The sequence below is a fragment of the Phaethon lepturus genome, unplaced genomic scaffold (genome assembly GCF_000687285.1).
Source record: "Phaethon lepturus isolate BGI_N335 unplaced genomic scaffold, ASM68728v1 scaffold11507, whole genome shotgun sequence".
NCBI lineage: Eukaryota > Metazoa > Chordata > Aves > Phaethontiformes > Phaethontidae > Phaethon > Phaethon lepturus.
Genome location: NW_010549809.1, coordinates 1 through 27,471, shown reverse-complemented (window position 1 = coordinate 27,471; position 27,471 = coordinate 1). Strand labels below are relative to the sequence as shown.

Sequence of the window (27,471 nt, the reverse complement as noted above, 5' to 3'; positions counted from 1 at the left end):
CCCTCGCATATCTGATATGTTCAGTTTCATTGTGTGAAACATGTTTAGAGTTTCTTTCCCAATTATTTTTGCACTGTCTGTTGCATGGTCTAAAGTCACAGTCCTACAAAGAATAAAAAAGTATCATTAAAAAGGAAATGGTTTCACAAATTCTAAAGACAACAACAATTCTGTAATTATTCCAGAGAGGATCTCAAAGACAGATAGATCATACTTTCTTGGCATACAGAAACTGAACATTGTTTTTCTGTTCTGTGGTCTCTTTTTAAAGGTAATTAGAACTAAGCATGTTCTACAGAAAAAACCCAGATTACTTGCTAATTGAGCATTCTCACTGTGAGGTCCACACATTAATTTGTCAAATACAGTGTATATTTATATACATGCTATCTATTGAAGCCAGACAAAAATGCTTCACTTTACAGTACTCATAGAAATGCACTATCCTTCACTCAAGCTTGGTTCATAACAAGTTTGCTCAGTATTATTTCAGTTGTCAATTGTCAAACATCTAAAGCGAGAGTTTTGGAAGGAACTCCGAGGGAGCAGCAGATAGGTATGTGCATGTGGATTACAAATAACAAAGAACTCTGATCAATGCTAAGTAATTTTAACTTTAAACAGCATTCCAAATCCACAACTTACACTGTAGACAATTTTCTGCAACAACTCTCTCTCAAAATTACCTGATTGTGAGTTATACAAATTGCCACCTGGGAGCTTAGCAGGGCAGTAGTAGTGCTTGGTAGTTCTAGATTCTCTAATGGCATGACATTTGAGACAGATAAGGACAGAATTTCAGGTGGCTAAATCAAACCTATGCATGTCTTCTCACTGAGGTAACCAATGCAGTTTTAAGTCTGACGGAGTGGGCTCTGTGGACAAAATGAAGTTCCACCTTGGAGTTTTGACAGGTTGCCATCCTGACAACTTACTAAACACCTTGATGCTGTCTCCTTAAATTTTCCTCTATTTCTGAATCTGAAACCAACATGAACAGCCAAGTGCTCTCTAGAAAGGTCTGGTTCTGTCAATATGAAAAGGAAAAACGTTCCTGCTGTGAATGATACGAACTCCCTGAGCCTGACAGGTTAACATTTTTAAGAAAAAGGAGATCAGTATCACCATTAAGATGCAACTATGCAAAATATTACTGAGAAATGCAGGATGGGTCTACAGGTACACATCATTTCAGAAAACTATTTTACAAAGGTCTATGCTGTACTATCAGAACAGGATATCAATGATGTAGTAAAAATACCATTAACACCTCAGAAGTTGAATTTGATTTTAAAGCATGTCTGTGAGTCTGAATCCTTTGTAGGACTATGTTTATCATTCTATGGAGTCTTGGCCTGTAGGATGAGAAAGCGTGGTAACTCATTCACCTGTGAGGTAAGTGGGCAAGAAATCTGTCATGAGCTGTAGCTACAGAGAAAATCTTAAATTGAAGTAAGAGAGAAATGGGTCACCTTTAGGTCCAGTAAATAATCCTACACTGTTGGAACTAGGCTGTACATAGGGAAAGTACACCTGAGGGAACACCACCCTGAGATTCTAATCCATTTGCCTGGATGCAACTTCCAGAGTTTACCCTGCTGCCGCTAAAAAGCCTTTCACTAAACTGAACAGAAATGATCTAATGAAGACAGTAATCCAGCACCTGCATCATCAAATGGCATAATTTGGATTGATTGGGGTTGCCAAGTTCATTAGTAAAACCAGAAGCAGAAACAGAGACAGTGCCAAACAAGATCCTGGCATCAGAACTGCTTCAGCTGTGTGTGAACAGCAGCATCCTTGGGTGCGGGCTCATCTTACCTTAATGAAGACTTTATGTTAGGGAAATTTCAGGGCACACATACATTAGCATGACCACAGAAACAAGGTCCAAAGCATTGACCTGGTCATGACAAAGCAGTCTGGCACTAGTTGCCAGTAAAGGAATAAAGCTCTATCTCAACACACCCTCAATACTAAAAACATGTTCTTAGGCTGTTAGAAGTAAATCTTCAGGTCTATCTTCAGGATAGCCAGAAGACTAAAATATAGACTGATGGATTTTCTTCTTGATATACCAATCCCAAAAAGTGATGAGCTTCTGATAGTGAAAGGTGAATTTTGTAGTTTCAGTTTTTAATACAGATGAACTGTATGTCACAAGTTCACAAGTTTGAGACAGGCCCTGTGTATGCATGTCCTTACTATTGAGCTTTAATGCACCGAAAGAACACTCCCACCTCTCCAGTTATCAGCAACCCTGCGCAAATGACCCTTCAGTTCAGGAGGAATTAATCTGTTACAACCACCTGAGATAGAGGGAAAAACAGAACACACCTATCTTCGAATACGCCAAATGCATCCTCACACAGAAGTCAGAATCATCCCTACCTACGTTAACAACTGCTTTTATACAGAAATGTCTGTCTGAAGAATAAACATGTATTTAGAAGGTTCTGAGACAATCTTGTATGAAACAACATATAACTACATGATGCTCTATGCCTAGACTTCACTCCTGTGTTTTCAGTATGCAAGCATATAAATAAATTTGAGACAAAAAGGTAAGTCAGTATCATCCCATTGAACAACAGGAAACAAAAAAGAATCAGAAATAAATAATGGGTAACAGTAACAGGACTGCTTGTGGAAGCTGTAGGTCCTACTCCTTTGACAGAGGCCTATCAGCTGACTACCCAGGCAGAGTAACTGGGTTATCCCATTTCACCTGGGACGGGCAGCCACCACAGGTAGCATCTCAACGAGATCAACAGTGCTGCAGTGAGACCAAGTAGAAAGAGACTTTATTATGTTGATAATGATGCACAAGAAAACAAAGGCATTTCTGATGAGGAACTCAAGATTATATGAAAAAAATTTAACTGCGAAGGTCAAGAGACAAGAACAAGTCACCTTTTTGAACATCTGAAACATCGGGCAGTCTCTGACCTTGAGATTTTGAGATTCAACTTTCTTAGCTCCACTTTGGATCTTCATTTTCTCTTCTATGACCAAAAAAGTTCTCCACAAACACACCGGTGAAACAACAGGAAAGACAGAATCAACACAAAGAAACTGGTCTGTACGAAGATGGACAACTGCAGTCCAAAGTGTCTGATGCCAGCTCCAATCTTCAGAATCCTAAGTGGTCTCTCAGCCTTCTGCACCAGTAATTCTGCAACTACTGCCCTAGTCCCCATGTGCTCTAGACTTGAAGGAGGATGGTACTGATCAGATATCCTTCTTGAAAAGTACAAAGGCAATTTGCTTTGAGAACTGAGTCCAACTGTCACAGTCAGCATGTCATCAACAACCTATCAAGGAACAGCTGAAAGCCCGTCAAGAAAAAGGAAAGTACACAACGCTACACAGTTCAGGGCAAGTAAACAGTGTGCGGCAGCAGAACATTTCCACTCAGCTGGTCACTGAAAAAAATGAAAACACTGCTGCACGCATGTCATAGTGCAGGATGTAAGTATGTCTGCTACAAGTACTGCAAAGGGAAAAACAGCTCCAATATTGAGCAAGCTGGAGAAACGTATAGCAACAATATATATGTACAGATGCATTGTTGTTTGAAGTCAAATCCTTTAAAAGATCAAATGCCTTTATTAGCTAGTATTTTATGAGACTATTATCAAATTAAGGGCAACCTTAAACTACAGATTATTGAACTCAAAAAGGAAGAAGAGAAAAAAATGTACATCCCTACCAAAAGACATGGATAGTCAAAATAATTCACTGAAAATAATTCACTAAATCACTTAAACATTTAAGTAGCATCCAGACACACAAGAGTACATTCTCGCAGGAAAGCAATTTCAAACCACAAAGAATGCACTTGTGGAGTCAGATTCCTTCTTTCCCATTCCTTCTTCCCTGAAAACACAAATTGTTTTTTTCTATGTCCCAAAATCTTTCAATTTCTGATATATTTTCTTTCTTCCCCCATTTTTCTCTTTGAAGAAATTCAAAGGCAAAAGATGACTGTTAAAGTTGTTTTCTCTATCCGATTTGGTCACCTTAGTCTTTTTGTTCTTTCTCGTCCCAATATGCCATGTTTTTTATCACTGGGGGATTTACATTCCATGCCAGTGACCAAAAGACCACATGTGTACAACCCAAACACAGAGGACTTTTGATAATAATATTCTACTTCTGATTTTGGTGCAGGTTTGACATGTAGACAAAGAGGTACTGAGCACTTTAAAATTTCTGTCGTGTCTTCCTGTAAGTTTTGGTGCTCAACATCCTGCAGAAGTGTGCTCAGGCCTACTACCAACCATTCTTTTATCCATGCTTAGTTACCTGGCGATATTGTCACAGATTCCATGACCTCCATATTTTGCAGGCTCCATTGGTGCCCCAGCTTTTCTGACCATAATTTTAAGGGTCAATCGTTTACCCTTCATACCAGCAGCTTCAAGTCTACGTTGGATTTCTTCTGAGAGGCTCAGAAGGAAAGCTTCTGCTTCCTTAGGCTGAAGGGGAAAAGCAACAACATGTTTAGGTAATTACTAGTTTTCAAATGTTGATGGTAAATCATTAAGGGTTAATGCAATCCAGATTTTGTAAACTGAAAAGAGCAAGCTGACTCACAGGCAATTGTCTTATTTAACTTCAAGTGTTTTGTTTACATTGTAGGTTGTTGAAGTTGGGCAAAGATGGTAGATACCTATCCTAATGCTGAAATAAGTAGGAAATACTACATCCTTTTGTAAACAAGTCTTAAAAAAAAAAAAGGTATTTAGAAACCCCAACACAGAATTGCAAGACTAACTTTAAGCACACATCTAGAAGATGAAGAGTGTAGGGCTTACAAAGAAAATCTTTTTCACTGTGAGGAGTGGAACAGGTTGCTCAGAGAAGTTGTGCAGTCTTTGTTCTTAAAGGTTTCCAACACCAGACTGGATAAAGACCCGAGCAACTGGTTTGATCTCATTTCTCCTGCTTTCAGCAAAAGGCTGGACTACGTCACATCATGAGGTCTCTCCCAACCTGATTTTTCTGTAATTTCGATACAGACTTAAGGTCTTAACAAACAGCTGAGTTATTTTTTTAATACAACTTTTTCAACAACACCCCACTCTACAATATTTGTTAAAAGTCTAATAAAAATATTGTACTGGAGCAGCTGGTGATGGTTTCGGGCACTGGCATCTTTGAGTAATCGGCATTTAAATGAAAGAGAATGCTAGGTGCTGACAAACCTACTGCAGTTCTCTTTTCCTGTACCAGACTTGTATAACGAATGCAGAAGAGTCAGCTAATTTTGTGCAAGCTTCTTTTCAGACCAATACTTTTGCAGTCTCTCCTCCCATTTTATCGTTTGGTCTCCTACTTCTTAATTTTCCTCATTTCTATTTGGTGGCTAAGATGGTGCTCTAACAGATCAAAGCGTAAGTGAAAATAATCAGAATATGACGAGATTCTTCTACAGCTGAAAGAATTCACTGCAGAAAAGAAAGTAAGTTTGAATTTACCTGTGTAAACCTTATTCCATAGTTGATTTCTGCTGAAACAGATTTTCTTTCTTTTTCTGTACGAACAGGTCGATCATCCAAACCGCGACAAAATCGGTACAGCATCTGTCCTGTTTTTGGACCAAATTCTTTTTGCAGTTTTGACATTGAAGCACACTGCAGATCTCCACAGGTTTTAATTCCCAATGAAGCCAGCTTAGATTCCATCGTCCTGCCAACTCCTAACAACAAAACAATTAGTTCTGTTAACTCCACACAATTCAGAGCCAGTCAGGTTTTGAACAAATAAAATTCGTCCTTTTTAACCTACACTAGGTCATACCAAATTAATAAATAAATATACACCATAAAAAATAAATTCCACTCAATAAAACATGGTTCAGATGGAAACTTTTGCTGTCTTCATCTGTATTTCTTTTATCTGTTTTATATATTTAGTTTAAGAAGTCATACTGCAGCATGTTTTTTTTATTTCTGGGTAAACATGTGAAAGGCTCCTGCTTGGAAATCTTCTTGACAAGGTACTGCCTATTACAGAGTATATTGCTCTGAACTCCACAACACTCAGTCCACAAAGCGTGCCCAACATGTAATATGTTTTGCCATCATATACAAGTGATTTAACCTAAAAGAAAGCCAACAAATATTTTGACCACTGTTCCATTGCTTCCTAGATGGAAAAATAATATTTCAAGTAGAAGTGATAGCATACCTGTATCACTCATTCTTTGAATTACCAAGCACTGGAAATTGTAGGTATCCATGGCAACAGCCCATATGTAAGTGTGATAAACTTACTTATTTCTGAGTTTTGGAAAAGTGGCCTGTTGCTTCCGAAAAATATTGGTCCTATGAGTTTACACTACCACAATCAGCAAAAGTTAGAAAACTCAGGTAATCAGCTTCTACCCGTCATAATATGCACCTGTCTATATATGCTATTTCTACCACTTTTCCACTTCAGTGTCTACTGCTGTCTATTTTGTTTCCCTTCTCTGTTTTTTTATTGAACAATGCACTATTTTGAACATTTAATACTAAATATGTGTGTATACAAGCAGGCTGAGCTCAGCTGATCACTTAACATACAAAGCATACATGAGTGCTTGCTCAGCACTTCTTGCACTATGCCTGTATCACATTATACTACTAAAGTATTGAATACCAATATAATACAGAGTTACATGCCAGGAAACAGTTTAGCTTACAACTCTTAAGTATTCTTCAGGAACAACAGAAAAATCTAATTAAGTCTGTTTTCATACAGGTATATTCCCTATGTCCTTACTGTCTATCACTCTCCCAGCACAGTAACTCTAGTTCCCTGCCATCTCTCTGTGAATTGCGCTATGCCTTGGAGAACCCCCCTAAAACCTGTGGGCCAGAAGTGCTTCTTTCCTCCTCTCCATCTTTCTCCTTGGTCTTCTCTATGTCCACAGGCATTTCATTCAATCCTACCAGTTTCTCCTTACCGAAATATTCTCTCTCCTACCTTATTAAGGAATGCAGCACAGAAAACATGTACTCCGGCCTATACATATGATGACTAGGAACTACTGCCAAAATGTACTGTAGCTGAATTTTGCCTGTCTGTCCCTCAAAGGACGTACTCATTTGGATCACTCTCCTCACTCAAGCTGTCATTTTTCACAAAACTTGTGGAAACATTATGTCATCAGAACTTCTATCTCTCAGTAAGACTTGGCTCAAACTGTGTCCTGGTTTCAGCTGTGATAGAGTTAATTTTCTTCCTAATAGCTGGTGCAGTGCCGTGTTTTGGATTTAGTATGAGAATAATGTTCATCACATCCATAGACAGTTCATAAAATTATTAGTACTGTCATAATTGCAAATTATAAGTCATAGTAGTTGTCACAATCATTTCCTCAGACAACTAGGCAAAAAATAGTTGGAATTTGACAAACCTGTTGTTGTTCTTTAAAAGAATCAATACATTCTGTCACAATTTGCAGCACGCCACTGACTAAAGATCCTTACACAAAAAAATTATTACCTGTGTAACAAATGCCTAATGTGTATCCTAAGTCTACCAGAACCAAAAACTGCCTATAGCTGGATGCAGAGCATGACAGTGGTAACACAGTTACCCTTCTTAACAGTAGCCTTACTTTCCGCCTTCCTCTCTAATTATCAGCCATTCTAATACAGCTCATCTTGCAAGCAGCAACAATTCTCTATTTCGGTAACATTCTCCTCTGCCGAATTTTATTTCTTAGTTTCCCCTCTGTCCTCATTCTCTTCGAAATCTCTCAGAGTTTCTCAGATGCAACAGAGATTAAACAAACTCCTCTCTCCTCTCTCTCCTTTTTCCCTTCATATACTCTGTTTTATCGTGGCATCTGTGCTATTTTTTCCCACTCCTGACTTCATACACTCCTTTTTAGAAAGGATACTCTCTTGGGCTACCTTCTCAGTTCTAAGCAAATCCTGCCTCTCTCAAAGCTAAGTACCAGATGTTACTTATTTTCTGACATTCATTATGATACAGCCAGCTAGCACTAACTTGAAATGACTCATCTAATTAATTTATTAAAGAATATAAGGTTGCATAACATACTATACTCTGAGCTTCTTCCAGAGATCATGCTGTGTGGATCTGTAACATTCTGTACAGAAAGGTGTTTCTCAAAAGTACAAAAAGGTCACTGAAATTTCAGAAAATATTCTGTAATTTCAAAAATTTTCAAGAATCACTATATTTTTTTTTTTTCGGATCATAACCATGGAATAGCATCTAATCTTGCTTGATCCAGAACACAGATTTGTAGCTGGAAGTGTTTTAATATTAGGAAGCAAAATGTCCTGTAAAAGAAAGGAGTACCTGGAAGACTGGTAACAAGTTGCCCTCTGATAAAATCATCCACTTCTTCAGGTTTTAAGTGATACTGTCCATCTGGTTTTGCTTTACGAGTTGCCATTCTGGCCAGCAGAATGTTGGAACCTGTAAAAACAACAAATTAAAGTATGTCTGTGGTAGCTTCTGTCTTCTCAAGTAAAATGCTGCAGTTCAACAGTTAAGGGAAAAATGCAGATAAAGTACATTCTTACAAAGAATTTAATGAAATATATTAACATGTATTTGCAGTATCTACTTCCAAATTAGCAACTACCAGTATTTGTGATTACAGCAGCGTAACTGTAGTGGTAACTGCAATTGCAAAGTTAAAACCAACCAAACATTCCTGATTTCCTCTACCTCCTCCCCTCAAGCAGTGCAGGAGGATGGGGAATGGGGGTTGTGGTCAATTCATTGCACATTGTCTCTGCCACTCCTTCCTCCTCAGGGCGAGGACTCCTCACACTCTTCTCCTGCTCCAGTGTGGGTCCCTCTCCCTCCCACGGGAGACAGCCCTCCACAAACTTCTCCAACGTGAGTCCTTCCCATGGGCTGCAGTTCTTCATGAACTGCCCCAGCCTGGGTCCCTTCCATGGGGTGCTGTCCTTCAGGAACAGATGGCTGCAGCATGGGTCCCCCACGGGATCACAAGTCCTGCCAGCAACCTTGCTCCAGCCCGGGCTCCTCTCTCTATGCGTCCACAGGTCCTGCCAGGAGCCTGCTCCAGCGTGGGTCACAGCCTCCTTCGGGCACCCACCTGCTCTGGTATGGGGTAGTCCACGGGCTGCAGGTGAATTTCAGCTCCACGGCCTGCAGGGGGACAGCTTGCCTCACCATGGTCTTCACCACAGGCTGCAGGGGAATCTCTGCTCCAGCACCTGGAGCACGTCCTCCCCCTCCTTCGTCACTGATCTTGGTGTCTGCAGAGTTGTTTCACATATTCTCATTCCTCTCTCCAGCTGCAATACCTACGTGCTGGTTTTTTTCCCCCCTTTCTTAACTCTGTTATCCCAGAGGTGCTACCACCATCCCTGATAGGCTTGGCCTTGGCCAGCGGCAGGGGCCTCTTTGGAACCGGCGGGGCCGGCTCCCTTTGGCAATCTTGGAGCTGGCTGGCACTGGCTCTATTGGACATAGGGGAAGCTTCTAGCAGCTTCTCACAGAAGCCACCCCTGCAGCCTCCCCTACTATCAAACCTTGCCATGAAACCCAATACAGTAAAATTAAGCTAATATTTGGGCCTGAATACTCACTAAAATATCCACTGACTTTATTATATTATTATTATTATATGCACTCATAAAATGTGGTGGGAACAAGACCTATTTCAGCATTTTTTCTTCCCTGTTTATAGGCTTATTCATGCCCAGCCAATCAGATCTCTGAAATGATACCCAAAAACCTTCATCGCTGCCACTCAAACACTGTGTCCTAAGGTAAAGCAAACTCATAAAAGGTCAGGGGAATTCACAATTCACAGAACTGTGTGTTACTATTACTCTTCTCCTACCAACTATGTTCACGCTCTTTTAGTCTATTCTAAAATTTTAGTGAATAAGAACAGTAACAGACTTTTGCGTGCACTGTTTCTCCTGAGAGGTTAAATTGATTAAACAATTAATGACAGATTCCTCGTTCAAGTTCCTATTTAACTTTGGGGATCCATGTTTTGTCCATAGAGTACTGAAGATTTCTGATCCTCTTATCTATCAAACATACCAACATAGCCTCTAATACCATGAAATCTCAGTGATTTACCTTCTGCCATGAATTATTCCCACAACACTGAAGTAGGGAAAAAACCTAATACCTCACTTAACAAATGAGAAACCAAGATACAGGATGTTTACAGATGAGTGTTTAATCTTTCACTAGCATTGTTTAAATCAGTTTAGTTTAGCCACTAAAATCTCTAGGGTAAAAATTAAATTTATTCAACCGGCATAAGCATGTCCTTCTAATTTATCTCTAAGCAGACAAGAGTGTTGAGAGGAGATCTCAATAGTATAGCAGTATCTATCCAAATTTACATTTTACTTTCCCATTGGGCAACATATAAATCACTTACACAAGATGAGTATTTCTGGCAGACCATGTTTTTGAAATAAGGTCTCTACATTCATGTAATAGTACAATTGTTTCATCTGAGTTATTTACTTAACAATGAATTATGAGTGAAGAGGCAAAGTCCTTGTCGTGCACCTATCGTATGAATTTCTAGAAAGGATACCAAAATCGTTTTCCAGTATCTCACACAAATAGATTATTAGAAAAAAAAAATTGCTCTTAGGTATCGGTCTCTTTCAATCAGTAAGAGAACTATATCAGATTAGAAAATAATGCTTTAAAAACTAATTCTGCTCTTTCTATAGAAAAAACAAACATACTAAATAAGCATATAAAAGAGATTACAACTATGTTTCAAGTTAAAACAAGACACAAACAGGAATCCAGGGAATTACAGTCTCTGTACTATGATATCAAAAAATAAGGGAAGAATTCTGCTTACAGTAATGAACTTCAGCTTGTCTCACAAGTGGATTTCATACACATACACACTCAGTAATTTATTTACAGATACTCAACTCTAGTATTAATTAGGGACAAAAAAAAATGAGAAAGGAAGGGGCCAAGTGAAAAGAAATCAAGGAAGTCTTTTCAGATGTGTGATTCCATATACAATACCTACTACAAATCAAACAATCTTTGCTTTCAATACCTTCTAATAATTATGCTAAATTATGCCACCTCATAAAAACTCTTACTGCTATCTCCGATAAGGAACAGAACCCGCGCACATTTTTCAATTTACTGGAAAAATACCATAGCATCTCATAAAAATGAATGTAAGAATATAATACAGATGGAATTTTAACATACTGTTCAGATAACACAGGAGAAGTGATAGAAATTTTATAAATTTTTGCCTAAAACTCTCCACTTAGGAAGATTTTCTTGCAGTTATATTTACACTAATTTAATGTAAATGGCAATACATTCCATACCACATAAACACTTGAGAGTTTTAGCAACCCTACATAGCTTTGATACACCTAATAATAGCAGGCACTGCGTGCAAACAGAAATGAAATAAGGTACTTACTCATCCCAACGGAAGCAGTGCATTTAGTTTGGGCTTTGATTTCAGTGCGGATAGCATTTGCAAGTTCATCAGGAGTCAATCTGGTCTCTGTAAGGATTTCAGTGATATCTACTAGTGCTTCATCACAACTGACTGCTTCGATGTTATGAGTATAGCTATCAACACAAAGTAAAGGAGGTAAAAGACCAGCAACAGCTCACCATCTGTTAAAACAAATATGTAGCAAATAAAGTCTTCCTTTTGTGGTGGCATTTCCCTGCTTATTTTGTATCACACATCACTTACATATTAAAAATGCTCAAACAGCAAATTATAGTAACTTTACTAATGTAGGACTAATTTCAACATGCATCATGATTTTAACGGAACAGCTGGAGAAGGAGTTGAATACTTATTTTTCATTGACAATAACAAATTACAAACAGTTTTGTTCAAGTGCGTTTTAAACCGGAAAGTAGTTTCTAATAGATATTACTCCAATAACCCATTCTTAAGTTACTGAAAAAAAAAACAACTCTTGGAAGAATCGCATACTAAGCAGGCATCTGTTTCTCAGTGTAATCAATAAAAAAATTTAACAATGACTCCTCTGGAAGTCAGATGTTGACTGTTTACAGGATTTGGCTTCAGGATATGCTCAGAAGCAGCATGGTGCTCAAAATAACAGAAATACTACAAAAGGAAGATGCCAAATAGGAATGGCTTTATTGAAGCTGAAGAGTAACGTAGAGATGAAAATACTATATTGAATAATGCCATTCAGCAGTGGCAAATAAAATATGCTTGATAACCTTACCATGAAAGTTCATGTAAACAAACAGCACACGTTACCTTGCTAGTATTTCATATACTGTCCGTGCAACTTCTTTGTATGCGTCAAAATCATAGGAAACTGCTTGAAGATTTGGACACAACTTTTTTGCTTGGCCAAAAAACATTCCATTCTTTATGCCAACTTGTCTAAAATTAAATAATTAAAAAAACCCCAAATAAACACAGTACCAACTTTTCCACAAATTAATATGGGGTAGTATTTCTAAATGAAGTATTTGTCTTTTCCCACAAAACTGGATTATCAATAAAAAGGTATTTAGTCCAACCGCTACCAATTTAATAGGTAAGAAAAATAACTGCAAATTGCATATTTGAATCAGCTGTATAATATTCAGGCATGCAGCATGGACAGTCTGCCTTTGGGAACATGCTTAAGACAAACAAAAAGTCTCCAGAAAGCCCTACTTGCTATCTTCTGTTTCAAATTAAAACCGTGCATATACTACAGTGACTAAGGTAACTGGACCTTATATTCCACCGTGCAAGCTTACAAAATTATGCTCCCATAATAAAGAAACTCTAACTTTTGGAGATACAAATATAAGCCTGCCTATCCTAGCACACTTGAGAAAGGTTCCAATGAAGGAATAATTTCTGGAGTATTATTTCCATCAGAGAAGAAAATCGTATTTCCAACACTTTGCTTACATTTATAACGAGTAGTTTCATACTCTGAACATTTATATGCGAACTTATTGGGGATACTCAACATAATCTGTGCAAGAAATGGTTTTAAGTTTAGTAATCAGACTTACTGTCCGATTTTAACTAAAACCTTCAGTAACAAAGTGTTCTTAATTCCATAAAAGAATGCAATTTTGATACAAAGTAGTTAAGATAGCATTATGAAATCAACAATCATAGAATCACAGAATGTTTGGGTTGGAAGGGACCTTTAAAGGTTATCTAGTCCAACCCCCCTGCAGTGAGCAGGGAATATCACAGTGAATAGCATAAGGTATTCCTTAACAGGCTTTGTTTCAAGTAACGTGTAGGTTAGGTTGAGAGCTATTAAGCAGTGTTTAAAAAGCTGCAGCATCCGTAGAGAACAACTTATGTCAAATTCTAACAACCTATATAACTACAATTTTTGAAAACATCAAAAAATTTCCTCTTTAGATAGAGTTAAAGAAACTGACTTCACAACTACTATTTTGGGACATTTTACGCCTATCTGTATGAGACTTTCAAGCAACCTGATAGGTAACTTTTACCTACCTGGCTTCATAACTACAGGAAGCTATTTCAGCCATGGACAGAACAGTGAGATCGAAGTCAGCTCCATTCATATGTGTGGAATTCAGATGCTCCCAGACTGATGAGTCCAGCTTATCAGGTACTCTAATTTCTGCTTGGAAAATAATATTTGGTTTTATGCTATTTTTCTTAAGAGTTCAACAGAACTAATGTGATTAAAATAACAATTATGGATTTTATTTTATACAATTTCTATACTGCTACCTGTTGATGAAGAGTTCCTAATACTATATTGATTCATATCATGGTCCAGAAAAAAACCCAGACCCCCGCTCCAGTAATCTCTGTCTGCAGATAGGTCTGTACATATTACTGAGAAGAATATTAAGCTACAGAAGAATTCTGTTTCTATTTTCCCCAAAATTACTAGACAGCAACTTGTTGGTGACTACATACACCATACTGTAAAATAAGACTGATATTAGCTTTAACGACAATAAAAATGCTCGAACACTTGCGGATAACTGCTACAACCATATCCTGTAAATAAATACAAGACACTCAAAAATCTACCCACTGTTTGCCCAAACAAGACTGATACTTAGCTACATTCCTTTTTACAAAAAGCACAACTACCACCAGAACACAGAAATTAAATTCAGAATACAAACCCACTTTTTATCATACTTACACCCTCTTACTTAAAACTATTTTTATAATAATCTAGATACCACGAAATGATTTTCAAGAAGTAGCCAGAATGTTAATTAGATCAAATTAAAAAACACTAGTTAGAAACTTGTAATTCCTTCAATGCTCTTATGGGGACATTAACTGACAAGCTTCTGCTGTTACTTCCTAATAATTCTCTTATTAGAATATGTCAACTGCTTTCAAATATCACCATAAATTTATCTTGGATCAAAATGATACAATTATAACTACTGCACCCCCAGAGTTAAAACGAGACAGACCTTCCCTAATTCTGTAGAACTTTACTGCATACTCTTAGATAAATTTTAAAGAGTCCTCCAGGCCCACTGCGTACTAGGTACTAGAACAGAATTCCATGACACTGAATACTGGAATCAAGTAAAGCATTTTCTATTCCTTTCTGTTTGGGTTTTCACAGTATGTAAACCTTGAAAGATACATGCCTATACTTTAAATACAGATCAGCCTAAAAAAATGGCAAGATGCAAAAACTATTATGCCCTTCCAAACTCCCCATCAGAATCAAAATAACAAGGTATCACACAGACAAAAAGCTTCTATGTACTTAAAATGAAATCCAATATGTATGTTATAGTTCTTTTTCATTACTGTAGTCTAATACCATGCACCTTTGTAATATAATAAACAGGGAGTTTTCTTCAGAGTGCCACAATGCCTAATTATATTTCATGGTACTAGCAACTTACACACTGACAATTTGACTGAAAGAAAACATGGTGCTATGTGCACATATGAGTAGTTATTGGACTAGAGAAAGTGGTGTAATGAGTGAGTGGAGACAGCAGGGGTAGAGCCTGACTCATATGAAAAACTGCTTTTATTCAGAATATCTGCTAAATTTGTGCACCTTTGTACGTCTTAAATATTTTAATGTATGATGAACTCAGTAAGTTACCTAAGATGTCTGCAACTGAAAATTAGAGCAAAATTATGCCCCAAATAAAGATAAGAATGACAAGAACAATTTCTTCAGTCCATGCCTTCCTGTGCCCTGGCCTGAGATGATGCTGTCATCTTGTCTATCTTCATTGGACTCGTCGACTTTTTCCACATCGCAGCAGAGCAGATCCCCCCATGAGCTGATGGAGTCACTTCATGTGAAATTCAGGGCAATGCAGAACACATTGTCCTCAATGGAAGGCAAGGTAGAGAACCTCTCATCAAAAGCTGGGAAACTAGACAGGCACATGGTGAATGTGGAGCAACGGATGGAGAAATCAGAGGCCAGGACCCAAGTCTGTGAAAAAGAAATCGCTGAGAATAAATCTGTGACTAATATGATGGTTAAAATCTGCTGCTCTTTAGAATGAAAAAAGGGAGATACTAGGGTTGAGGGAAAGGAAGCCTAGAAAACATTCACATCTTGGGCATCCTGGCCATGGAAAAGAGACCCCAAACTATGAATCCTGATTAGCGTATGCTGATCTTCTATCTTTAGGACATGAATGTTAAAGATGGCACGCATGTAGAGAAGTAACTTCTAATACCCAGAAAGGCTATCTCCAATTTGGAGATTTAGGGTGAGAATGATAGCAAGTTTTTAAATTTAAAAGTTATACAATTTTGGATGAATTCAAACAAGAAAAAGAAAGTATTTCATGAAAGATTCAAGATTCTATTGACACTAGATATTTGTCTAGCAATGCAGATCAAAGGCAGGAACCAGTATCAGTAAAGAAGTAATTTGCAAAAAAAGAAGCAGCTGAAGCAGCAGAATTCAGTATTTAGTCAAAAGTGATTCATAAAGGTTTGGTTTCGTTTGCTTATTTTTTGGGTTGGGAGTTTTTTTTGTGTGTGTGTGCTTTTTTTAAAATTTGGAACATTTTTTCTAATAAGCAAGACCTAGAGAAGGCAAAATTAGAGAACAGCCTGGAAGCATGAAGCATCAAAAAATGAAGCGTGTTCCATGTTGAAGCATGGATGTAAAAAATATGCTCATGTTCAAAGTTGGTCACAACTACCTTTTTATTTCATTTATATAACATGTACCCAAACAGAATTTTGTATGTTTAAGAGCATAATTTAGCATTCTGTATTTTTTGTATTCTAGAAAAAGTAGTTTTCCATGTGATACATGTGCCTACTGGACTAGATTTACCTCTGGCATGGCCCAATTAAACACATGCTGTGAAGTGTCGCATACATTTTCTAAGATACTGTGACATTAGAAAAGCCTAACCTGCAATTCTACCTTTTAATCTAAGACCATAACTAACTGTAACTTCTTTCCCCCAAAAGGAAGACAAGCCATGTACTTATAAGAATGCAAGCAGAACCAACAGGTGGTATTTTTTGTTGTTAAAAACACTGCACATGGAGATAAAAATTAATAAAGACACTAAAAAAATATAAACTGCAGCTAATGAGATAAAGACTATAAAAAGACTGTTAGGAAAAAATCCTTTCACCAAAACAACAGGTTGCACACTCAGACTAAGTATCAAGAAAGAAAGAGCTAGCTGCCTGCCTGTGTGCAAGCCATTGGATGCTGATGTTAAAGAAATGAATGTGTAGATACCCAGAAAAAGCTGCTGCAGTAAGAAACTGAGTTTGTTATACAATGAGGCTGAAATCTGCTGTACCCTTAAGCAATAAATATAGCAGAAGAGATACTACTGAATTTGTGAATCACAAAGAACATGCTAGATATCAACTAAACTTCCGTAATTAACTGCCTCACTCTCCAAACATCACTTGGCTGTATGAAGTCACACCCTTATCCACTCTAAGGTCCTAATAAAAGTTATGAAATCACTGTATAAAACTGAACTACCAATAAATACTTCACACACAAGCTATACTACAGAAAATCCAACTCCATGAAAACCACAGCTTTATAACACACTTATATATGGCCTTGCAAACAACACAGCAGAAGCTAAGCCTGGAGCATCTTCAAAAGTCCGTAAAAAGTTAAAGGCCAGTGGCTTCCACAAACATATATTCTACCTCAGTTTTCAAGTGTTTTTAAACTACAGCAAAAAGACAAATAAAATGGCATCACCTCCTGTAACACCTTGTTTACAAATGTCTTTGAAAATTGGCAGAATTATTAGATTATTTTTTTTAAAGTACTAACATTTCAGAAACAACCATGGAAGAACCACCTGGTTTTTTCCATCTCTTGTATCAACAAAATAACTTACTGAGGTGTAAACTTTGTAACAATAGTACTTGCTACCACAAGATTGGTTAAAAGTGCATATACAAGGGGCAGCTGCTATTTAATTTCAGTTTAGATTGGGAAGTTGAGTTTCTGCTTTGCCCCTTGTATATGCACTTTTTACTAACCTTGTAGTAAAAACTAAGTTTAGCAGTATACTTTCTCATACTAAATGTAGTTCAAGCAGTATAGTAATAAAAATCGTTAATAAAACTATGTTTTGTTTACATTAGTATACTACTACTTGAGGACACAAAGGAACAAATTCCTAGGTTACTGCAGGTAAGTAAGGAATTCTCAAACTACAACAGATGCCCTGGTTTTGAGGAAACAAAGTACTGGAGAGACTAAACTCATGGAAGTTGCACAGACTTTGCAGAAACCTAAAATGCTCTCAGGACCACAGAAATTAACATATTGTACACATGCAATTCAAAAACCAACTTGAAACAATTTCTCACTGGCCACGTGCTATCATTTCTACTTTTGTAGTAAAAAAAATTTTAGTAGCCTTTTAAAATTTATTTTGGAACTTATTCTCTATAATAGACTTACTCAGAAAAAATTGATCCTGGACAACCTGTATTTATTTCTTATTTTAAATAATTACTTAACATTCTATCTTATACTCAACCTCAATGAAAGTGAGTAAAACCTAGAACTACTCTAAAATAATTCACCCATACTGAGCAAAGCTAACTAACAAGAAGTCACAGTGGCATGTTATTACTGAAAGCCAGAGAGCACTGTGTTGTCCGAAGATTATTTCTTTTCTGAAATCCCCCACATAAGAAAAAACAAATTTATCCACTGTGCACTTATTAATAACTTTAAGGAAAAAGTCTTCAATAGCAGAAGTTAGAAACATACAGACAAACAGACTTATCTGTACCTGCTTTGCCATTCAATAGCTTATTCTGGTAATATTGCTGTTCAAGCTGGGGGTTTGCACCAGGGCGCAGTGGTGCCTTTCCTGCACCTCTGTTACTAGTAACAGCTACTGGTTTCCCTGTGGAGAAGAAATGCATGTACTTGTAAATCAACATCTGTAATAGCCTACTTTTTAATAATAGCACAACTAGGGCAAGATCAGAAAGATGTCTGCTTTATTTTTTTATAATTTATTTCAAACTTATACACTCTTACAGCATTAAGGAGGAAACAGCTATGAAAGTGACTGCACTGTGACTATGAACATGCTGTCTTAACTGCAGCCACATGTAAAGAAGAAAAGCTTTTAAAGAGTGAAAATACAGCCATACTAGTTTGAATGGAAGCTGTGAAACTTCACCAACACCCTAATGATTCATTAGTTTAAGACACAGCAAACACTGTACTGATTTGAAATATACTCACTTCCACTTGTTTAATTAACTGTACAAAATCAAATCTTCAGTAAACTTTTGACTCATTAGTAATATCAACACCTCCATGATTTTTCTATAGGAAGCTAATTTATGTACTGAAAGTTCTGGCAGATTTCCGTGGAACAGAAAAAATATTTGCAGAAAAGTCCTAGGTTCTTTATATTCCAGCAATGCAGTTTGAAACTTGGCAGGAAATAAAGTTTTAAAACCCCAAACATACCAGGAGTATCTTTGATACAGTTGCTCCTGCCTTTGGACAGAAAGACAGCAAAGGAATATATACAGCTTACTCTTTCCTAAGGTCTACAATAGCTGGGTGTCAGATGGCCATCACTGCACCAAGTCTTCAGACTCATGCATCACTGAAGTTCTGTGTTTGCACAGAATAACAAGTATCCCCATTTCTGAATGGTACACTTGTTAAAAATCCACCCAAACTTGCTAAGGAACTCCATTAACTCTTCCTATGCCCTAAGGATGATCATACAACTCACACTTCTAAATGCCAACTGAATCGTTCATCCTCCAGCCCTTATAATACTTCATGTGTAAGAGCTTATATAGAGAAGGGAAGAAGAAACAAATTTCCCTTAAAAAAGATTAATCAGGCAGAGACAATTCTCAGCCTTGACCTTTCCACTTAAAGGAAAACAAAGGTTAAACAAAGCTCCTTACAGCAGGAAAATTACTAGGATATCACTTTTTTTTTTTTTTTTTAACAGAGTGTGACCAAAACCCACTTTTGGTACAACTAGAATTTGATCTCCGATTTCTAACATGGTAGGTTTAAGTCTCAATAAGATATGTGCAATGTTATAGGGAATGGTTACTCCAGATTTTACTTCCCTCTTCTTAACTTTAGATACTAAAAGAAGACAGCAAGGAGAATTCCAGTACTCTCTTCCACTTGCTTTCAGATTGTGAGAAAGCAAGCAAGAACATAAAAACTGCATGGTATGACTGTCAAAGATGCCAGAAAAAAAAGACTAACATCCAAAGTTCATTTTCTAAGTGTGCAAGTTTGGTTTTGTTTTTAAAGGCTTAACTGAGTAAATTGTACATGCAAAATTAAATACTGACCTTTGAGATCCGGTCTATTTCGGATAGCCACAGACACAAAGAAGCAATCCATATCCACGTGCATTATACAATTCTGTGGCTTGGTTGAGCTCGCAACAGACACATTACCTAGCATGAAGATACACCAACAGAAAACTTGAACCCTAATTTATACACTTTGGTACTACTCACAGTAGTCATCAAGGACTATTATCAAGTTTTACCACCTTAAATGATAAAGATTTTTTGCTTCTTCTCACCGAGAAAGATAGGCACAGATATTTACAAAATTCTCAGCAAAATGTAAACATAAACATTAGAAAAACATCCTAAACGATCATCTTAAAAGTTTCTATTTTATTTTCTCATAAATAATACCTTCTTCCTAACAAGTTCCCCCAACCCAAGGAGATTAATGCATGTTGAGGGAACTAGATCTTAATTTCACTATGTTAACACTGAATCTGGAACGGAGAACTTTACTCCTTTTTGTTCATCAATCAGAAGACTGTTTGTTCCAAAAGATAAAAAAAAAAATATTTAGCTGCACTAAGAGCTACCATTAATTCTTCATGAAAGAGAACAAAATTAGCTTTAAACATCCCATGCAATTGGATTTTGTCATGGCTCTACCTACACTCATGCAAAGATTCAAAGATGAGCAAGATAACTCCAGAGTGAAAAACCTACACACCTAAAGCACTAGAAATACTTGTGTCAAGTATTCTAGAAGTTCAAGCCTGCATGCCTATGTTGCTGACCTAACAGAGGCGGCTGTATCTAACAACAACAACAACCTTAATTTGAACAATGCGTAAAGTGTAACAGAGAAAAAATATTTCAATACATCAAATGAATTGTTCTGCTTAACATCTGAGTTAATTACAGAATAATCAGAAAAGTGTTTTCCTCTTTTTAATAATTTACCATTTGACCTTATTCTTTGAAAAATAAGGAGTCACATAAGGGGCATATTTACAAATCATGAAATCAAGTTAATGCTTAAAGCTGCTACTTGTAAATTAAAACACAGTCCTTAACTATTTGAATACTATAGGCCAAATCAAAGAGAAAATAAAAATATATTAGCTTATACCATATTTTGATGGAAAAAATACACATTAAGGTAGTTCATAAGCTAACACATTTTATAACTCAGGTGTCCTAGCACAAACACAGAATCAGTTAATTTAGTTATCTAACAGTAATTTTTTAGGATGTGGTAATGTATCATCAAGCATATTTTCTTATGATTACAAGTGAGTATTTTTACAGCGCAAGAGTCAGAATCTCTTTGATGGTACAGAGCTACACTTTTAATTTAATAAGACTGTAAATGAGAGATCCTAAAGATGCAAAATACTTTATCTATGCTTGTAACACTTTGCTTCTCATGAATTACATGTATTTGTTCATTTTTGGCCCTTGATGTAATGACCTAAAACATTCCTGTTCTGTAACAAGCCAGGTTCAGAAGTCTCATATAACACTGCTACCCATTTAAACAGACCCAGAAGTATATAAAACTCTTACTAACAAAAAAAAAAATTAGATTTTAGTTAACTTCCAAATGTTACTCATCTTTAAATTTTCACACTGAACTATAAGCAAGGTTTTTTGTCTGTTTTTTCCCTTTAGATTTTCACACAGCAACTACAGATTTGTGTATTTAGATATATATAGTATTTTTTCCCCTTAATCAATCCACATATCTTGGTAAAGTCAGGAATATTATTTCTACAAGATGGAATTGAATATAGATCAGAGTATCACATTAAGTCACATTTTAAGTTAAAAAAAAACAAACAAAACCAAAAGCAGTTGGATCCTTTAGTTTTCAGTGCATCAAAGTCACTGAGCTTTTCCAGATAGCCTGACTGTAACGTGAATATTGAATACTAACCTACTTAAGTCTCAGTTAGACATTTAATGTACAAAGATATAAGGCATCTTCTCAACATAAACCTTCTTAAACAAGTATCTACCTGGGTCAGTTTTAAGTGCAGACCTGCCTGCTTTCCATTTTTTTAATTTTTCCCTTCCTGGAAAGACACCGCTGTTTTTTCTCTGCAGGCTGTTGACAAACTCTGTCAATTCACACTTCCAAGTTGATATATGATGCAGTCTTGAACGCGAATAAAAGTCAGAAATAAAACTACAATCTGAAGTTTTGGACACAGGTAAGGAAGCTGCCTTGCTAGGAGTAGGTACAGAAGTGCTTTTTGTGCTTGAAGGCCCCTGAACAGTGGAGTGATGAGCACCATTTATTTTAGCATTACTGTGCAAAGATGAAGAGGATGAATTACTCATAGTCCTATGTGGATTCCACGAAAAGTCTGTATTTTTGTTGCTTTGCTGCAACTGCTGCATTGTGCAGTCTCTAAAGTCAACCATGCCTTTTTCAGTCTTCCCCTCCTCCTGCACAGGGCCTGGAGAGAACCTACTTGCAACACCGTTGCCGGAGGGCACCAAGCAATCCTGTGTCTTTAAGGCACTGGTAGAAGTGTGTGTGTGTCCGTTAAAAATGGCAGTACTGTCTTTGTGAGACGGAATCCCATTTTGTTTCCGTCCAGGAAGGATCTGCTCCAGCTCTGTAAATCCAAAATAGTCACTTTCTTCTTCTTCTTCTTCTTCATTCCAGCCACTTATTCCATTAGGTGTGATCTCATTTTCCATCTCACACTTTTTAATATGATTTCTGAAACAGATATGATTATTTATTACCATATCTTTTATAAAAAAGGCTCATTTACAGGTCATTTCAAGCGCTAAGTATTTTTCTTCCTAATTGTTACCAGTATATACTTGACTAGTTTTTGCATTCTCAAGACAATTACCTCAAACTCTGAGGCATGTCCCCTCAACGTCACAAAATACTGTATAGTTGTACAAAAGGTTTCACAGATGTGGTGTATTATTAATGCAGCACTACCAGTTTACACAGGAGTGACCAAAATTGTGCTGACATTAGAAAAGCTATTTCCAAGGCCGTTAATTTGACCAGCAGTCTCCAATCAAATTATAACAATTATTTATTTGTTAACAGAACTGTACTACCATAGACACCATGAATGGTGCAAGAATATGTAAACCATCAGAACCAGTTATCTTTTTATCAAGAGATGTGATTTTCCTTACTTAGTTACAAACAAAGAAAGAAAAAAGAGAAAAAGAATGTATAAATAGAAAACTTCTGTTTTCTAGAATATTATTTTAATGTGTTAGATTCATTGTATCTTCTCTCAAGGAAAAATCTGTTCAAGCTTTACAAATCAAACATATTCTTAGCTTTTGACAAAAAACCCAAACAAACTACTTTTCATCTTTTAAGCATATAAAACAAAGTATTCCATCACAGGTGCACTGGCAATTTACATTTACCCTGACAGTATAGAGGCAAAGCTTTCATTTAAAAAAATTAACTCTGTACCAAACCCTAAGTGGAATTAAAACCAAAGCCTTCAAGAGCTGTGCATACTCTTGATCTGCTGAAAAAACAACCAACCATCACTCCCAACTCCCAAACCTAGCAATTTAAGTATACACACAAAAAAAAGGTGGGAAATAATTAGCTATCCAGTATACCAGTGAAACCAGAAAGCCAATTAACTGTGACAACAATTTGGTTAAGATTATGACAATCATAAATTGTATTAAACATAATATTTTTGAGGAGTTGCATGGTTGGAAGTGGTATATCCAGTGGTACATATATAGTATCAGTGGATAAGGCAAGCTTTTAAACTCATGCGTTGCAGACTAAATTGATATTTTCTGAAGTCTGAATATTCTTCTCAATTAAAAAACATTAACAATGCAATAGTAAGAGGAGATGGTGATTGTATCACTCATTGTTTAAAATACAGGAAAGAAATACCGCTTAGGATATTCATTTTGTGGCACTGCTTTTATTTTTCCTAAATACAGACTCTCCTGGTAAAGTCTCCTCAGCATTATGCAGAACTGGATTTTAAATAGATCAGCAGACTGTGGAAGAACACAGATCACCATTACAAATCAGAAAGTTTAGTATCTTGTACAGTATCCTTGGCCCTGTTTGAGCAGTAGCATTGGACCAGATGACCTCGAGCAGTCTCTTCCAACCTCAGCCATTCTGTAAATTTATGATGCTTGTCTCTAAACAACAAACATGTGCTTCCGGAAAAGATGCAGGAATCCTCTTAAAAAAATCTACAGAATAGTCTGTTTATTTGGAAGGTTTCTTTCCAATTCCTCTGCCAGTTAAAGGTTTTGCTGGTGCTTTCTGTTGTATTCTGTTCTTAAGGTCTTTTAGGAGAATTTTTTATATTGTAATTGCATTTTTTAATCTATCTTCTCTCTCAAGCGTGACTTAAACCTTGGTATTAGCATACATAAGGTACACTATGACTTATTTTTTAAAAAGAAGCTAAAGAAAGAAATTAACAACTAGTATGTATTTACATTTGTTCTTGGGCACCTTTAGCAAAAGTAATCGAGTTATAGCAGCTTTTTGTTTTTGAAATAAAGGCATACTCTTCAGTGTCACTTGTCAGAATCCTTTAAGGTATGCCTGTTGCTTCCATAAAAGTATGCTACATCCTAGGACTCCTAGGTCGTGTTACCAAGCGAAGAGTGGTCCAAAGACTAGAGACAAGGCTTGGAGTCAAGGTAACTGTAGTTCTTCCTCAACTATTTATATAGCTATACCTTATTTTTAAATTTCAGTGCCTCAGAGCTTCCCTCTTACAAAGCTGAAATGAATTTTTAAAATGCTAGATAGTTATAAACGCAAACCCATTATGGGTGAATGATTAGCATCTGCATTACAAGATCAGAAACACTTACACCCTGTTGAGATCTTTAGCTATATTGCTTGGACCTGGCATGGCATCTTCAGGTTTGCATATGCTATTAAAGTTGAGACCTTTTTGAACGCTTGACTGCTTGGTGTAAAGCTGATATGGAATGTGCGAGAGAAGACGTCCAGCTTTAATGCTGAAACAAACAAAAAAAGGAACAGGTTACTACTTAAAGACATTTAAAAAAAAAAACCCCAATCTTCTATGCTAAAAAGCACCTCATGTACAATAAACTAATACTTTGGTCATTACCTTTTGCTATTCTCCTATATGTACTTGCAGCCCCTTCCACAACCCCTTTCCCACTACTAGCTAGATTGAACTGAAAAGTAATTTGTGATGTGGTTGGTGACTGGTACTACAAAAGATATTTGCACAGTTGTGTTGGTCAGCTGTCTACATCCATTTCCCTTCTCCAAGTAGGAGACACACACAAAACCCAAATATTTAATTTCAAAAACAAAATAAACAATGCCCAGTCAAAAAAACCCAACTGGTAAGTGATCCAGGTTATTCTAACTGAACAATGCTGACTGAGCTCTTTAACGTGGAACAATGCAAATGCATGTGTTCCACGCAAATTTGGATAGAATCTGAAGGAGGTCAGCTAAGATGTAGCTCCATAAAGAGGAACTACTTTTTCCATTCCAAAAGGATAATTACCCCTTTTTGTGAGAAAATTCACTGAAGAAAGCTAGACAGAAGAATAATTTCCAAATAGACCTTCCATAAATATCTACCACAATCATTCCAGTTCTGTCCTATGTGTTCCACTGTATTTCCCTCTTTTTCTTCTTCCACTGAAACTGCAATTATACTTCAGTAACTGCTAAATGCCTTAGGGATGTCACGGGTTTTGAAGTGGAATCCTCCAAAAAATACACCACAGCATGATTTCATTTCTCCACCCCAACGCCTGTTGCTGGTAGTACAGATAACAGCCTTCTCAGCCTACACTTCATCTCTTCTTCACATACAACTCCTCATATTGAACAGTGGGTCAGAGGTGCTGAAACTTCTTACAGCAGAGGAACTTCTCTTATATGAAAGAAGCTTAGTATTAGAGTGCATTTTGAAGACACAATTGGATTCAAATTTTACAAGAGAATTTAGCTCAGCAACAGATACTGTTTTTCTTTTCTTCAACACCTGAATGCTTTCTCTTGGAGATGTGCTTTTTAACTAGCTCAAAATCTGTACGACTGTCAAGGGAGTTCGACAGTGGAACAGAAGCCCTTAGGAGTTTTCTTGCTGCAATTAGGGACGAATATAGTGGGAGATCACATTTCCCAATTAGATAAATTAAAACTAGCTAGGCATGTACATAGAGACCCAGTAAGGTTTCTATGGGAATGGGATAGTAAAAACAGCCCTAAAAGTGTATCAATTAAATACTGTTTCATACATGAATATATAGCATTCATAAAGGAACATCTTTTACATTAAACATTGCCAGAGTTTAAAAAAAACATGGTAGAGTACAAAGCTTTTTTGTACAGAAAGTGGTGATGCACCAACTAAGCTTTTACAATGCCTTGTTAGACTGTTTCTCATATCACTGCCTGAACCTGGGTGTGTAACTGGTGTGTAACTACCCAGGTAATATTTCAAAATCATTACTGCAATTTCAAGATGATAAAAAGCCACATTTATTTAAGAACTTGTTCATGCTAAGATTTTAGCTACTGGAGTAGCTGCATTACTAGATCAACATGCAGTTGGTTTGTTTTTTTCCAAACTGTATTAAGATGAAGCAAGAGGAATCCTATTTTGAGATGCACCATTCAACATCTTTCCCCATTCCATACTCCCTGGATCACAGAATTCATAATCACTAAAAAAATTAGGTTGGAAAGGACCTCTGGAGGTCTCCAGTCCAAACACCACTCAAAGTAGGGTTATATTTAAAGTAGATCAGGTTGCCCAAGGCTGTGTCCACCCAAACTTTTAGTATTTCCACAGGCAGAGATTCTACAACCTCCCTAGGCACCTGCTCCACTACTTATTCTCTTTCATTGTGAAAAATATGTTCCTTATTTTTCTGTGCTGCAACTCGCATCTATTGCCTCTTATCCTCTTGCTGTGCACCTTGAAGAAGAATCTGGCTCCATGCTCTTTGTAACCGCCACGTAGGTAATGAAGGAAAACAGTTAGATCCCCTCCTAGTCTTCTCTCCAAGAAGAACAAAATCAGCTTCCGAAGCCTCTCATCATGTATCACGTTCCAGGCTCCTACTTGCGTTGGTGGTTCTCCTCTGAACTCACTCCAGTTTGTCAGTATCTTTCTTGTACTGAGAAGCCCAAAATCAGACACAGAACTCCAGATGTAGCTTCAGAAGTGCCAAATAGATTGGAAGAATCACCTCCCTTGACCTGCTGGCTATGATCTTGCTGATGCAACCCAGTACGCTGCTAGCCTTTATCTCCAGGGCACAACTGTTGCTCCATGGTCAGCTTGTAGTCCACTGGGACGCTTGCCCTGGTTTCAGCTGGGAGAGAGTTAATTTTCTTCATAGAAGCTGGTGTGGGCTGTGGTTCGGATTTGTCATGAAAATAATGTTGATAACGTGCTGATGTTTTCAGCTGTTGCTAAGTAGTCAAGGACTGTCCAGCTTTGCATGCTGCCCTGCCAGCGAGAAGGTCGGGGTGCATGGGGTGCTGGGAGAGGACACAACCCAGACAGCTGACCCAGGCTGGCCAAAGGAATATTCCATACAATACAATGTCATGTGCAGTATATAAAGCCAGGGGACGGAGGAAGTGAGGGGTGTTCCGAGTTAATGGCGTTTGTCTACCCAAGTAACCGTTACGTGTAATGGAGCCCTGCTTTCCT

The 27,471-nt window shown here is 37.1% G+C and overlaps 1 protein-coding gene across 1 annotated transcript; it reads right to left on the bottom strand.

The window, feature by feature from the left end:
• On the bottom strand, positions 1-24,775 carry LOC104613853 (DNA repair protein REV1; the record flags this gene model as incomplete). The annotated part of the gene is made up of 11 exons (XM_010290368.1): positions 1-103; positions 4,309-4,481; positions 5,484-5,704; positions 8,326-8,445; positions 11,444-11,598; positions 12,275-12,403; positions 13,496-13,625; positions 18,265-18,381; positions 19,820-19,927; positions 21,784-22,496; positions 24,626-24,775. Coding segments are annotated over 11 exons (2,119 nt in total), but the record flags the coding sequence as incomplete, so codon positions are not given.
• Between the last annotated feature and the right edge of the window lie 2,696 nt (positions 24,776-27,471).